The sequence below is a fragment of the Schistocerca piceifrons genome, chromosome 1, assembly GCF_021461385.2.
Source record: "Schistocerca piceifrons isolate TAMUIC-IGC-003096 chromosome 1, iqSchPice1.1, whole genome shotgun sequence".
In the NCBI taxonomy this organism is placed as follows: domain Eukaryota; kingdom Metazoa; phylum Arthropoda; class Insecta; order Orthoptera; family Acrididae; genus Schistocerca; species Schistocerca piceifrons.
Genome location: NC_060138.1, coordinates 722,456,552 through 722,469,672, shown reverse-complemented (window position 1 = coordinate 722,469,672; position 13,121 = coordinate 722,456,552). Strand labels below are relative to the sequence as shown.

Below are 13,121 nucleotides of genomic sequence, written 5' to 3'. Positions count from 1 at the left end.
TAATGAAGGAAGCAATAGAGATTCGCTTGACGTCGAATTTAATTAATAGAGATAGTGGTTTCTACCCCGATAAATCAAGGAACCCGGCACTTGGTGTAATAAACCGGGACGAAGCGAGCACTGGAGCGGCAGTCTTGCGGTTCACTCTGAAGATGGCTGAACGTTATACAGCCGAATTATTAGAAGAAGAAGGAGAATTCTTGGGGCTGCACAGCCGAAACTTAATGGAACAGTCTTTGCGTCGCCAAAACCTGAAGATTCACAGCCTAGTTCATAATCGTGTAACTACAATTAGGAACTGGTTTCGTATAGTAGAAAATGGGGCGTTATCTATCTACGACTCTCTTTGTAACACTGACTGAAGAAGAATGGAACTCAGCTCAAATATGTTTAGTTAAAAAAACTGCTGAACACTAAGAGTTTCTCTAAAACAAAAAATAAATCGTTCGTTAATTTGACACAGACTTACTGTTTTGTTAAGGAGTGGTGCACTGTGTTGATTGCGTGTTTCAATAAATGAAGCATATACTGCGCATGCATCATAAGAATATTAATACTCACAGCAAGGCAAAATGGAATTTTCGTTCCCAGAATTTGCTGTTAAATATTTTTTCAGCTACTTGTTAACTACACATCAGCATTTCCTCTTATCTGAGCAAGATACCGAAATAATTCTATAGCATCTTTGCGTTGCTAAACTCACTTGGAAATACACTGTATTTTTATTTTATTTATTTATTTGAAGGCTGCTAGTGAACATTTCATTTTAGTACGACAGCTAAACGCCAAGAGATTTCAGACGTGACAGCGTTTGTTGTGGTATTGTAAGTTACTCACCCAAACATGGCTAGCAACAGGGCGAACGTGTGCGTCCTGGTGGTTGACACGACCTTGACGTCTGTCTGGACGGTTTTGTGACAGGCGGGACAGACGGTGGTGCACGATTCGGGGCCCACGGTCAGTGGCGGCGTAATCACCGTGCCGGCTAGACAGAGGTAACAGAGGCAAGTCACTGGCTGTTCTCCCACAGTAGGCATACATGACTTTTACAAAGGTCAAAGTATCTGACAAAGGCGACAAGAGACGTATCTTCGTAAAAACACCTGCTGCTTTAATGCCACAGAAAATGTGCTGACAACTCCGTCAGGAGATCTGTGCTAAGAGGTTAAAAAAAAAGCACAATTAATATTCGAGTTTTAATCACAGAAAAATTTGTTTATTTTCTCGTATTCACCTTCTAGAGCCTCCGCATTTGAAGTAAGGCTAATCTTCACTATTTCCTCACTGGACAGAATATGTGGATGTATCTTCTCTTAACTGAGAATTAAAATCGAAATTGTTGTCATACGCCAAGATAAACCCAACATAGGGACTATACTGTTTCAAGCGGAAAGATAATAAGTGTCTTTCGTATCTTTCCCCAAGACTGAACGGAAAAAGAAGCAATATTTAGCAATCAAAATCATCCAAGCAAAACCGAATGCGTCACAATTGGTGTCGATATTAACCTAAAAATAGCGATTGTCCCGAAAGGTAACATCCCTGGCAACATTATAGATTCTGTTTCTTGAAGCTTTCCCGACGATACTCTCTGCCGTGCATTCAGGATGGTATTATTATTTCTTCTTCCAATGTTTCGGCTGATAATCTTACAACAGTCTTCAGTGTGATCACGAGAAGAATTTAAATCACTTGATAACAGCGTTCTCGCTGACGCACGCACGTTTATTCCACAATATCGTGTCAGGAGGTTTAAATTCTGCAAGTGACTCACCTTGAAGATGGCTTTAAAGCTATCAAGTGAAATATTGCAAGAAGAAATAATACTGTACCTGACGCACGCCTGAAAGATGATGGAATATGACAGATTGTATTTTCATGACTAACAGTAACTTTTTTAAATATTTGCTTGGGTCAAACAACTTACTTGTTATAAACATGTACTGCAAACGTAAAATAAATTTTACTTTATAATCTGAGCAATGGGGGAGAACGATGGCAGAAGAAGATAGTCGTTTACAATCGTATTTGAACAGATAAATGTACATACTTACACATCATTAGCACCACTAAATGTTAAATCCTTTTGGTCGAAGAGACTCATCTTAAAATATCGTAACAAAAAATTGAAAACCTATCTTATTGAAAAAGATGTTCATTCAGATCTAAACTGTAGTTCAAGAGGGTGACTCAGGAACTTCATGAAAGAGAAACCAAAGACAAAGAACATTGGAGCGTAGAGAGTGACGACTCAGGAGGAATAGATGACATCACTTAATGGAGAAATTTGACGGAAGTGAAATGATTCCGAAAGGAAGCTAAACAGAACAGTTTTAATGATTGTCACACAATAATACTTGTCCCCAGGAGGTAGAGAACTTTACATATAATAGAAGAGTTACTTGAGATAAAATATGCAAGCAGACACATGACATGAAAAGACGAGCAATACATTATTGTTAAAGTTTCACAATACATTTGGAAAAAAAAGGGTGTAACACAGATGACAAGCTTGAAGTACAAAGTTTATTGTATGGAGATGGGAAATAAATCATAGTGCTATAAAATGTGTTACAGGCGATGATATGTTGAGAATATACCAGAAACATACGTTATCAACAAGTTCCTCATACATACATCACCTCTCGCTATATCCACATTTCTCATTACAACGTATGAGCGTCAGAGAAGGAAAGAAAACTCAGTTGCTGCAAGTTATCTACAACAACATCTCTGTTCGATAGGAAGTACAAATGTTTTATACAAGAAGATACTAACTATGTCAGTAGTTATATTAAACATCTGGTCGAGAATGTGTACAGAGAAAATCCGAAGACACGAAAAAGAAACCTAAATAATTTATAAAAAGTGTGAATAACACCAGTATTCTTTCCTTTTCAGCACCTCAGAAGACTTTAGAATTGGTTATAGTGTTCAAGTAACACATGGCAGGTGAGACTGAACTGCACATGAGTACGCGCATACCCGAGACAGAATGAAGAAATGTCAGTAAAAATTTGACAAGGTCACTCTGTTCATTCTGACATAAAAAGGCTGTGCCATATGGTTCTCCATCAAAGTCATCTATTAGCAAAGACCCTTGCATTCAGGGTATCATTAAGGCACATAGTGCCAAATATTTGATTATTTCACTGTGCGTATGATTCATCAGAGACAATCAGTTTGGGTCATTGTCGTAAACTACAGCACTGCAGGAAATGTAAGAAAAATACGTATACATGTCACAATGCCTTGAACATAATACAGTTATAACGCAATAAATAAAGTTAGTTGATCGCTTATGCTGTTTCAATACCAGACAAAACTCTGTCTTAACAGTTTTCACATATTTAGACCGACATACAATTACTTATACACACCAGCGTGTACTGGATACTCTCCAATAACATTGCTAACTGGCACCCCGCTGTGCGGGTATCCGGGTGGTGGGGGATATCCTGTAGCCACTGTTCCAGTTGGTGCCCCGGGCTTCACTGGATATGGTGCCGTGCTGGTGGCAGGCGGTACTGCGCTGTACTGTGGAGGCTGTGGCGTACTGTCCTCTGATGCTTTCATTCTGAAACACGAATGTGCGTATTAGTGCCATATGGTGTTAGGTGTCATTGCATCACGTTCCATTACGCTACAATTTAGTAGTAGTTAGCTGAGTACCCTACATTGCCCAGGTATGTATTTATTCCAATTCCGCTAGTCCATCTCCTTCGCCCATCTCTCTCTGTACATCTCCTCCTACCCCTCTCTGTGTCCATCTGCTACTCCCATCTCTCTCACTGTCCACCTGCTTCTGCTCCCTCTCTCTGTCCATCGCGTCCTCTCTCTCTCACTCACATATCATGCATATTTTACATATATTGAACATATTTCACACACATTTGTACACATATTTCACCTGTATCTGTACCTGTAATTGCATAAATGAGAATTTAAATGAGCTTTGGAAGACTTAAGACCAAATAAACCCGATAACACTCCATTAGAATTGCTAAAATAATTAGTAGTGGCTACAAAACGACTAGCCATGTTGGTGAGTACAGTGTATGAGTCTGGCTATATACCATCTGACTTTCGGAAAAATATCATCCGCACAATTCATAAGACTGCAAGAGCCGACAAGTGCGAAAATTATCGCACAATCAGCTTAACAGATCATGTGTCTAAGTTGCTGAAAAGAATAATGTACAGAAGAATGGAAAAGAAGATTCAGGATGTGTTAGATGACGATCTGTTTGACTTTAGGAAAGATAAAGGCACAAGAGAGGCAATTCTGACGTTGTGGTTAATAATGGATCCAAGATTAAAGAAAGATCAAGAAACGTTCATAGGATCTGTTTACCAGGAAAAAGCGTTTGACAATGTCAAATGGTGCAAGATGTTAAAAATTCTGAGGAAAGTAGGGGTACACTATGGGGAGAGACGGGTAATATACAACACGTGCAAGAGCCAGGAGGGAATAATAAGAATGGACGATCAAGAACGAAATGCTCGGATTAAGAAGGTAATCTTTCGGGCCTACTGTTCAATCTGTACATCGAAGAAGCGATGACGGAAATGAAAGAAAGGTTCAGGAGTGGAATTACAATTCAAGATGAAAGGACATCAATGATACAGTTCCCTGAGGAAGTTGCTATCAGTGAAAGTGAAGAATTACATGAACTGCAGTACACAATAAGGATTTAGAGGAAATCGAAGAAAGATGAAAGTAATGAAAAGCAGCAGAAGATCGTGAGAAAAGCAAGATACTTAACTTCAAAATTGGTGATCACGAAGCTGATGGCATTATGGAATTCTGCTACCTAAGGAGCAGAATATCTCATGACAGATGGAGCAAAGAGGGCATAAAAAGCAGACTAGCACCTGCAAAAAGGGCATTCCTGGCCAATAGAAGTCTACTAATATCAAACATAGACTTTAATTTGAGGAAGAAATATCTTAGAATGTGCGTTTGGAGCACAGCATTGTATGGCAGTGCATCAAGGAATGTGAAAAAAACCGGAACAGAAGAGAATGGAAGCATTTGAGTTGTGGCGTACAGGTGAATGTTGAAAATTAGATTGACTGATAAACTCGTAAGGGATGAGGAGGTTCTGCACAGAATCGGAGAAGAAGGGAATATGTGGAAAACACTGACATGAAGAAGGGACAGGACGATAGGACATGTGTTAAGAGACCAGGGAAGAACTTCCATAATACTAGAGGGAGCTGTAGACAGTAAAAACTGTAGAGGAAGGCAGAGATTGGAATACATCCAGCAAATAACTAAGGTCGCCCTATAGTTTCGTTTTCACGCAGCTCAGTGTTTCTGACGTCATATCTCCTGAACGAATGTCGTTAGTCAATAGTTTTCATACAGCGTCTGTGGTCCTATCAGGTCAAGGTTTGGTCCCGAAACAATGTTGTGCATATTGTAAGACGACATGGTCTCCTGACCTTCATTGCTTACATATTCCGCCCTCACAATCATATTCCGCACATAAAGACGCTTCATTCGAACCCAAACTCGATAAGATAAAGTCAAGGTTGTATGAATTCATGTAAACGATATGCAAATAACAAGTGCGCACCGGGGTTGAAATACTCGAGGCTGGCGTACACACATACATTCCAGACACGACGGTCACAGTAGCTTTTAGTTCGAGAGAGGCAGACCACACACTGGGAGGCCGGTCCCTTCAGAGGACGAGTCAACCTCGGCCGCCCATCGAGCAGACAGCGTGTGCCCGAGTGAAAGGGGGAACGACCACGTGTTCGGCTTAAAAGCAAAGCAAATCGAAGTGCGACTCTATATTGAGTCCTTGCGATTAAGCGTTGTTCACTGTGTTGGCCGACACACTTATTGTGCGGTGTGAATGGACAGAGTTATAGTTAAATGCCTGCGAGCGAATTTTTTAGTGGCATCGCGGTGGACTGGTTATCTGACCGGTGTACCACGCCAATAGTTATACTAGGGACGAATAGGAATCCTTGACTTCATCGAGGCGTAGGGAGAGTTTGATTGGCGAAGGTTAATCCAGATAGAACGAGAGTTATCTTATTTGTCAGCAGCGAGCGGCACAGACAGCAGTCATCGCAGCTTACGGTATTGTGCGCTATAGCTATTGCGAGCCCCATATTTCCTCCACAACAGTACACTTCACTGCATGTCACATGCGACAGCGTCGACCGTACCTAGCAACATTCTAAAGTATAATTATTCAAGTTGAGTAGGCGCGCCTCTCAGCCATTCTGCCAAGTTAATAACAATCTTAAAATTTGTGTAGAAATTTCATTAGCGAATCCTATCCCTGAGAGGTAACTTCACATTCCGAAAAGAACCAGGATTTAACTTGTTCAATTCATAACTAAAAGTGCCATTATGATTTCTCAGAATTTTTGCAAAATAAATAATAATTTTCGTTAGTTTCATGTTTTTCTTACACTAACTAGCACTACTCCAGTATCCAAGTATCCCACTAGTTACATAAGAAATTTTGTGAATTTTTGTGTCAGTGGATGACTCCAGAAGATATTTATTGCTGAAAGTTTTTCAGAAATTTCTCTTTAGAACGTTAGGAGCGTCTGTCTGACTTCTGTAGTAGTGTGGGGGGTGGAAATTGCATCTTGCAGGAGCCACAGGGTAAAGGGTACATATCAGATTAATCCGTTGCGCAGAATAACAGAATAGCAGATCAACCCCCCCACGCATCACAATATTAATAAAGAGGGCTTGGGGCACACGGAAGCAGCAGAAACTGGGGATGCAGACCTCGTTGAAGTAATACTGTGCTGTGTTCGTAGTCACTTCAGAACGAGAAGCTATGGAAAACCGTTATTAATGATCCTCAAAGTACTGCTCTTATTATCCATGGAGTCTTGTTCCATAGTGTATTACTGTCCTCTATAAGTGTCTAACGTCAGCGAATGATTTCAGATGCGGAGGGCCGTGTATTTATCCAGTCATCCATGTCACATCGCAACGTTTTGTTGTTATGATACAAAATTGTTTTACGCTTCACAGATATAACGCTTTGTCTGACAAATTCGAAAATAATTAACGGTTTAAAATTATAAAGAATGTAGCAGAAATCTGCCAAGGACAGTACCTCTACATATGGCATGTATCGGTTAGAAAACTGCACCGATGATGACTGATATCAGTCGAAATCGATCTGCAACAAGATAAATAAATTATGTTTCCTCGAGTGGTTGCTGCATTCTTTATAATTTTATATTCCACGGTCGCTACACAGATAGGGAACCTTATGGAGCCCAACATTCAAAAATTAACGATTTATCAGATAAGAAACACACACCATCCGAAACATACTAAAGCGCACTGTACGCTGTAAACTGCAACTCATCTTCTTGTCCAAACTCATACATGTCCACGTAGGTCATGAGATCACCACAATAAATTCTGTTTCTGTAAATGTCGTTAATTGAGTTCATGAAAAAAGTTTTCGGAACTTATCTTTTGTTGAGTTGCTGTTCTTGACTTTATGGCATTGCATTGTGTTTTCCAGGCTTCGAAGGTACGAATAATGTTTTGGTACTAATTTCCCTTTTGTCACTTATATAAATGGCAAGGCCGTTTTTTTTTCTAGTAGATATCTTCACTTATTCAGTGACAGGTTTTCTATTACTCTATGTATACATTGCTCTACTTCCACGAGTGTTGCGCATAGTTAAATTTACAGAGCAACTTTCACATATGTCTGACCTCTAGAATGTACACATTTCAAGTCAGTTTTGCCTCAGAAAAGTTTGAGGTCTTTGGGAGATCCCAGTATCAAATGATCTCTTACAATATTATTTTCACACCCAGTTGTTTAGGAAAAAAACGATGTTGACATTAAAAATAGAATAGATATTAATGGTTCTTTTAAATAATTAAATGTCGTTATAGCGGTGCTTGGCTATGGAAATATGATTTTGCAATTTCGTGTGTTGACGGTACACATAATTTGACTAGAGTGTGAAATTTTGCGCTGGCTTATCAATATTATGATTTTAATTTAGTTTTCTTAAGGTTGCAGTTTTTTCAGTGCTATTCATTTATTTCAACACTATAAAAATATAAGTGGAGATCTGGTGTTAACACCAAGAAGAATCAGTTGCGTTTCGAATACGTTATTTACGATGCAATATAATTCTAACTTACTTCAAACAACCATCAATCCAGCAAGTTTAGTGGAAAGTAGGAATTTTTCCGGATTATCTCTTACCTGAGCTTTTTAATGAGATAATAATTTCAGAAAAGGTGAGTAGTTTTCGTAATATAAAAATTTATAGCTAATGTGGTTCTTGAATTTCAGAGTCGTTTCCATGTTTTGGTAACTATGGAGGTTATTTACGACTTGTGATTGGTATTGGATAAGATTGAGAATCATTTCGCATTAAACTGCTTTACTGTTTATTAGTATTGCTTATTACATAGTTTGAGTCGTGGTAGGATTTTTGGCTTGTCATCGGACGTCGCTAATTGGAAGACATTAATTAGTCAATTACATCATTAAGTATATGTCAGCACTCGGGCGGCATAGAGAAAAATATTATTCCAACTATGGGTGTTAATCTTAAATTAATTGCGTAAAAATATCAAACGAACTTCATTATACTAGTCTGTCGATGTTTGGTGCTCGGCCTCCGATCGGATTGTAAGTTGAAAGGATCGATAGCATGGGAAAAGTGTTACAGTATGCAGCAAATAACGTTACTGGGAAACAAGGGCTCGTGCACATCAAGTCCGCCTTCATGAGGACGACTGCGTGTAGCTTCGGACAGTATTCTGCTCCGTGCTGGAATCTGAATGGCTGAGTATCACTGTAGTGTGTGTTCTGACTGGCTATGAGAATCTCTGCTTCTAATTAATCTTGCCTTAATACGCATCTTCTTTGAATATCTATTATTGTTTGAAGCGTGCTCAAAGTTCCAAAAATTACACTTTATTTCAGTGCTACGACGTTCTTCGCCCCATCCCCCCTTCCCGTCCCCCCACGAATTTAAACAGACTAGATAATGGTGTCAACAGAACTTCAGGCTGTAGATACTGGTAAATTGTGTCGCTTTTGCATTGTGGATTATTTATATTGAAGTGGACATTTGAACCAAATATCGGCTATTTCAGCTCAAATCTTAAGTATTTATCCATTAAAAAAATCAACTGCTGGGCTTTATCCTCTTCCTATAAAGTTTCATGGCTGAATATTTGGTTGATTCATTGGTCATAGTACACTGTATTATAGATTCAATAATCAGATAGATCACCAGTCACAGGCGCCCTCTGTCCGACAGTGTTTCGATGAAGTATTCTTGAATTATTAAACTAGCAAACTGTATTAGTCAGACCTTGTGTGCAGCAATATTTATTTATCTACTGAAAATTTAAAGACGTAAGTGAAGCATTAGGTCCCATACTAAATGAATTAAGAAAAATGTAAGGAAAAACCCGGACAAATGCGAGCAGGACTCGCACTCTGAGGGTCCCATACAAACTTAATTATGTTTTGTGTTTGCGAGTGTCGAAATATGTATCTTTTGATTGCATTGACTTGAAAGCTTAATTTTTTTACAGAGCCAAAGTTAATTGACTTTAGTTGCTAAGAAAAAGAGGTGTTGTGTTAACTGCCTGACAGACAGACAGACAAGTGGCAAAAAAATTGTTTTATGTGGTATAATTACCAATGAACATTTTTTAGAATTTTTCCTTTAGTTCCGCAGTGAAACGTTCCTCCTTGCTAAATTTCATGATTCTCGGGCAACGAGACGTACCCTACAGGTTTTCATAAGTGGGTTTGCGAGGACCAAAACATGTGACGTAAATTCCCATATCGTTTGATTATATTGACTTACGAGAGTAAATTTCTTACCCGCAAGGGACGGTAGTCTTTAGTACGTGAGTTACACTGAGGTGATGGAAGTCATGGGACACCACCTAATATCGTGCCGGACCTCCTTTTTCCAGCGTAGTGCAGCGTCTCGACCTGGCATGGACTCAACAAATTGTTGTAAGTCCCCTTCAGGAATGCTGAGCTATACTGCCTTCATAGCCGTCCGTAATTGCAAAAGTGGTGCCGGGCAGGATGTTGTGCATGCTCTGATCTCTCGATTACCTCCCACAAATTGTCGATGGGATTCATCTCGGCTGATCTGGGTAGCCAAATCATTCGCTCGAATTGTCCAGAATGTTCCTCAAACCAACCGCGAAGAATTATAGCTGGTGAGGTGAAACACAGTCATCCACAAAAATTCCATCTTTGTTTGGGAACACGAAGTCCACGAATGGCAGAAAATGGTCTTTAAGTAGCTAAACATAATCATTACCAGTTAATGATCGGTTCGATTGGACCACAGGACCCTCTGCATTCCATGTAAAAGCACTCCACACCATTACAGAGCCACCACCAGCTTGCACAGTGCCTTGTTGACAACTTGGGTCCACGGCTTCGTGGGGCCTGCGTCATACTCGTATCGTACTATCAACCCTTATCAACTGAAACTGGGAGTCAACTGACTAAACCACGGTTTCCCAGTCGTCTAGCGTCCAATCGATATGGTCTGGAGCCCAGGAAAGCCACTGCAAGCAATGTCGTGCTGTCTGTGAAGGGATTCGCATCCATTACCTCCTGCCATATCCCATTAACACCAAATTTCGCCACATTGTCCAAAAGGATAAGTTTGTAGTACGCCCTTCATTGACTTGTGCGGTTTTGCACGCAGTTTTGCTCGTCTGTTAGCACTAACAACTCTACAGAAATGCCGCTGCTCTTGTGAAGTGAAGACCATCGATCACTGCATTGTCCTACAAGAGACGTAATTTGGCATTCTAGACACACTGTTGACACTGCAGATAGCAGAATATTAAATTCCTTAATGATATCCGAAATGGAATGTCCCATGCGTCTAGCTCCAGCTACCTTTTACGTTCAACGTCACCATGTATATATCCCCACTAAATTAAAAACTCTTTTTTTTTCTTTATTGTATTTAAATACCCCATACCAGGCGGGCTGGCAGCAGCATAGGCGCCGCTCTTCAGCCAAGAGACAGACAGTAAGTACAGAGACATTAAAACAAACAAAAAAAGAAACGAAAGGAGGAAATACGGCGAAACAGACATATAAAAGGGGAAACATAATGGAAGATAACGTAAAAAAGGGGTTGACTGTGACACGGCGATAAAAAGCTAAAAAACTGTACACAAAAAACCACACACTGTGACGATTAAAAGGAACACAAGGCGAAGTATGGCCAGAGCATAAAAGTAGCGATGAGCAGCGTAGCACATAACAATCACTGACAGTAACACTATGTACAAGACCAGCACACAGTGAAAATCACAGTTCTTGACGTCACGGGTGAACAGCACAAAACACAACACTGACGCGGTATACTGATGACGAAAAACTGAGAGGAAATGCCAGAAGGATGGGGATGAGAGAGAAGGGAAGAAAGGAGGGAAAGGGGGGAAGAGGGGGAGATGGGCGGGGGCGCGCTGAAGGGGGGCAGTGAGAGAGGAGCATGGGAGGGAAACAGTCGAGGAGGGGTGCAGAGATTCCTGGGGGAAAATCCGCTCTGGAAGGAGGGAAGAGGAAAAAATGGGGGGTCCTGGGGAGGGGGGAACAAGGCCTGGCTACAGTTGGTAGGAAGGGTAGATGTTATGGCGGGGGAGGTGCGGGACATAGCCCTAATGAAGGACATGGAGGGTGAGGAGGTGGAGAGAAGGAGGGAGGCAGCGATAGAGGTGCGGCAATGGGTAGGGGGTGGAGAGGAAGGAGGAAACCAAGGGGTGGGGGGATCAAGCCTTGCGGACAAAGTAAAGGATGGGGATGTGTTGGAGGAAAAGGAGGAGGTGGGGGAAGAGGATGAGGTCATACAGGAGTCGTGTGGGGGAATTAAAAACCTGCATGCCACTCGTGTAAAGAGAAAAGTTTCATTGCATTTTACGGTTTATACATAAATATCTGAAGAAGAGAAATTTGTTAACATCGAGTATAGATTTAAGTGTCAGGAAGTCGTTTCTGAAAGTGTTTGTATGGAGTGTAGCCATGTATGGAAGTGAAACATGGACGATAAATAGTTTAGACAAGAAGAGAATAGAAGCTTTCGAAATGTGGTGCTACAGAAGAATGCTGAAGATTAGATGGGTAGATCACATAACTAATGAGGAGGTATTGAATAGGATTGGGGAGAAGAGAAGTTTGTGGCACAACTTGACTAGAAGAAGGGGTCGGTTGGTAGGACATGTTCTGAGGCATCAAGGGATTACCAATTTAGTATTGGAGGACAGCGTAGAGGGTAAAAATCGTAGGGGGAAACCAAGAGATGAAGACACCAAGCAGATTCAGAAGGATGTAGGTTGCAGTAGGTACTGGGAGATGAAGAAGCTTGCACAGGACAAAGTAGCATGGAGAGCTGCATCAAACCAGTCTCAGGACTGAAGACCACAACAACAACATAAATTTTATGCCACTATGTTCCACACAGTTTTTCTACAGTTCTGTACTGCCCTGTTCAGCATGTTCCTTTTAATGCACTTTTAATGTTTCATGTAACTTTCTACAAACCGTTTCCTTTTCTTTAATTTTCATTTTAAATGTAAATCACTAATTCATATTACGAACAGCCGGGCTAGTGGCCCTGCGTTCTTCTTCCTGTCAACAGAAGGCAGTACTTTTGCCACTCTGGTTTACCAGCTTGCTTCCCCCTTCATGTACGCTACTCCGTGTTCTGCGCTTGCTGGTAGCACACGCCATCTTGCACCCATCCACTGCGGCGCTCAGAGTCATAGCAGGAAGTAGAAGTGTTCTGGTATTCTTTGCACATTTCTTTACTCAGGCTGTCATCTGTAGTACTTTCTGGTATCACTTTGGTATTGAATTAGGATTTACAGCTCCCAGCCCGACCGGTGGTTTTTTACTTTTTTATGGATTTTTTTTTGTTTTTTTTTGTGTATTGCTGCGTGTAAAAATTATCTCCCGTCTCTTACTATTTTCAGTACGACACCTGAAGATGAGAGTATAAGAGCACGAAACCGGTCGTGTTTTAAATAAAAGAACCTTACAACTGTAGCCGTATTTTTAGCCTCTGGCAACGTTTGTTAATTCCCATTGTGCGTTCATGAT

The 13,121-nt window shown here is 40.6% G+C and overlaps 1 protein-coding gene across 1 annotated transcript in view; it reads right to left on the bottom strand.

The window, feature by feature from the left end:
- The window catches only part of LOC124772150 (basic proline-rich protein-like), a 53,136-nt gene extending 49,560 nt beyond the window's left edge, over positions 1-3,576 (bottom strand). Inside the window, exons 1-2 of the mRNA XM_047249330.1 lie at positions 3,381-3,576; positions 838-985 (exon numbers count right to left, since the gene is read on the bottom strand). Of these exons, the coding sequence (XP_047105286.1) occupies positions 838-985; positions 3,381-3,576 (344 nt within the window). The remainder of the gene's footprint in view (positions 1-837; positions 986-3,380) is intronic.
- Positions 3,577-13,121: the final 9,545 nt, after the last annotated feature.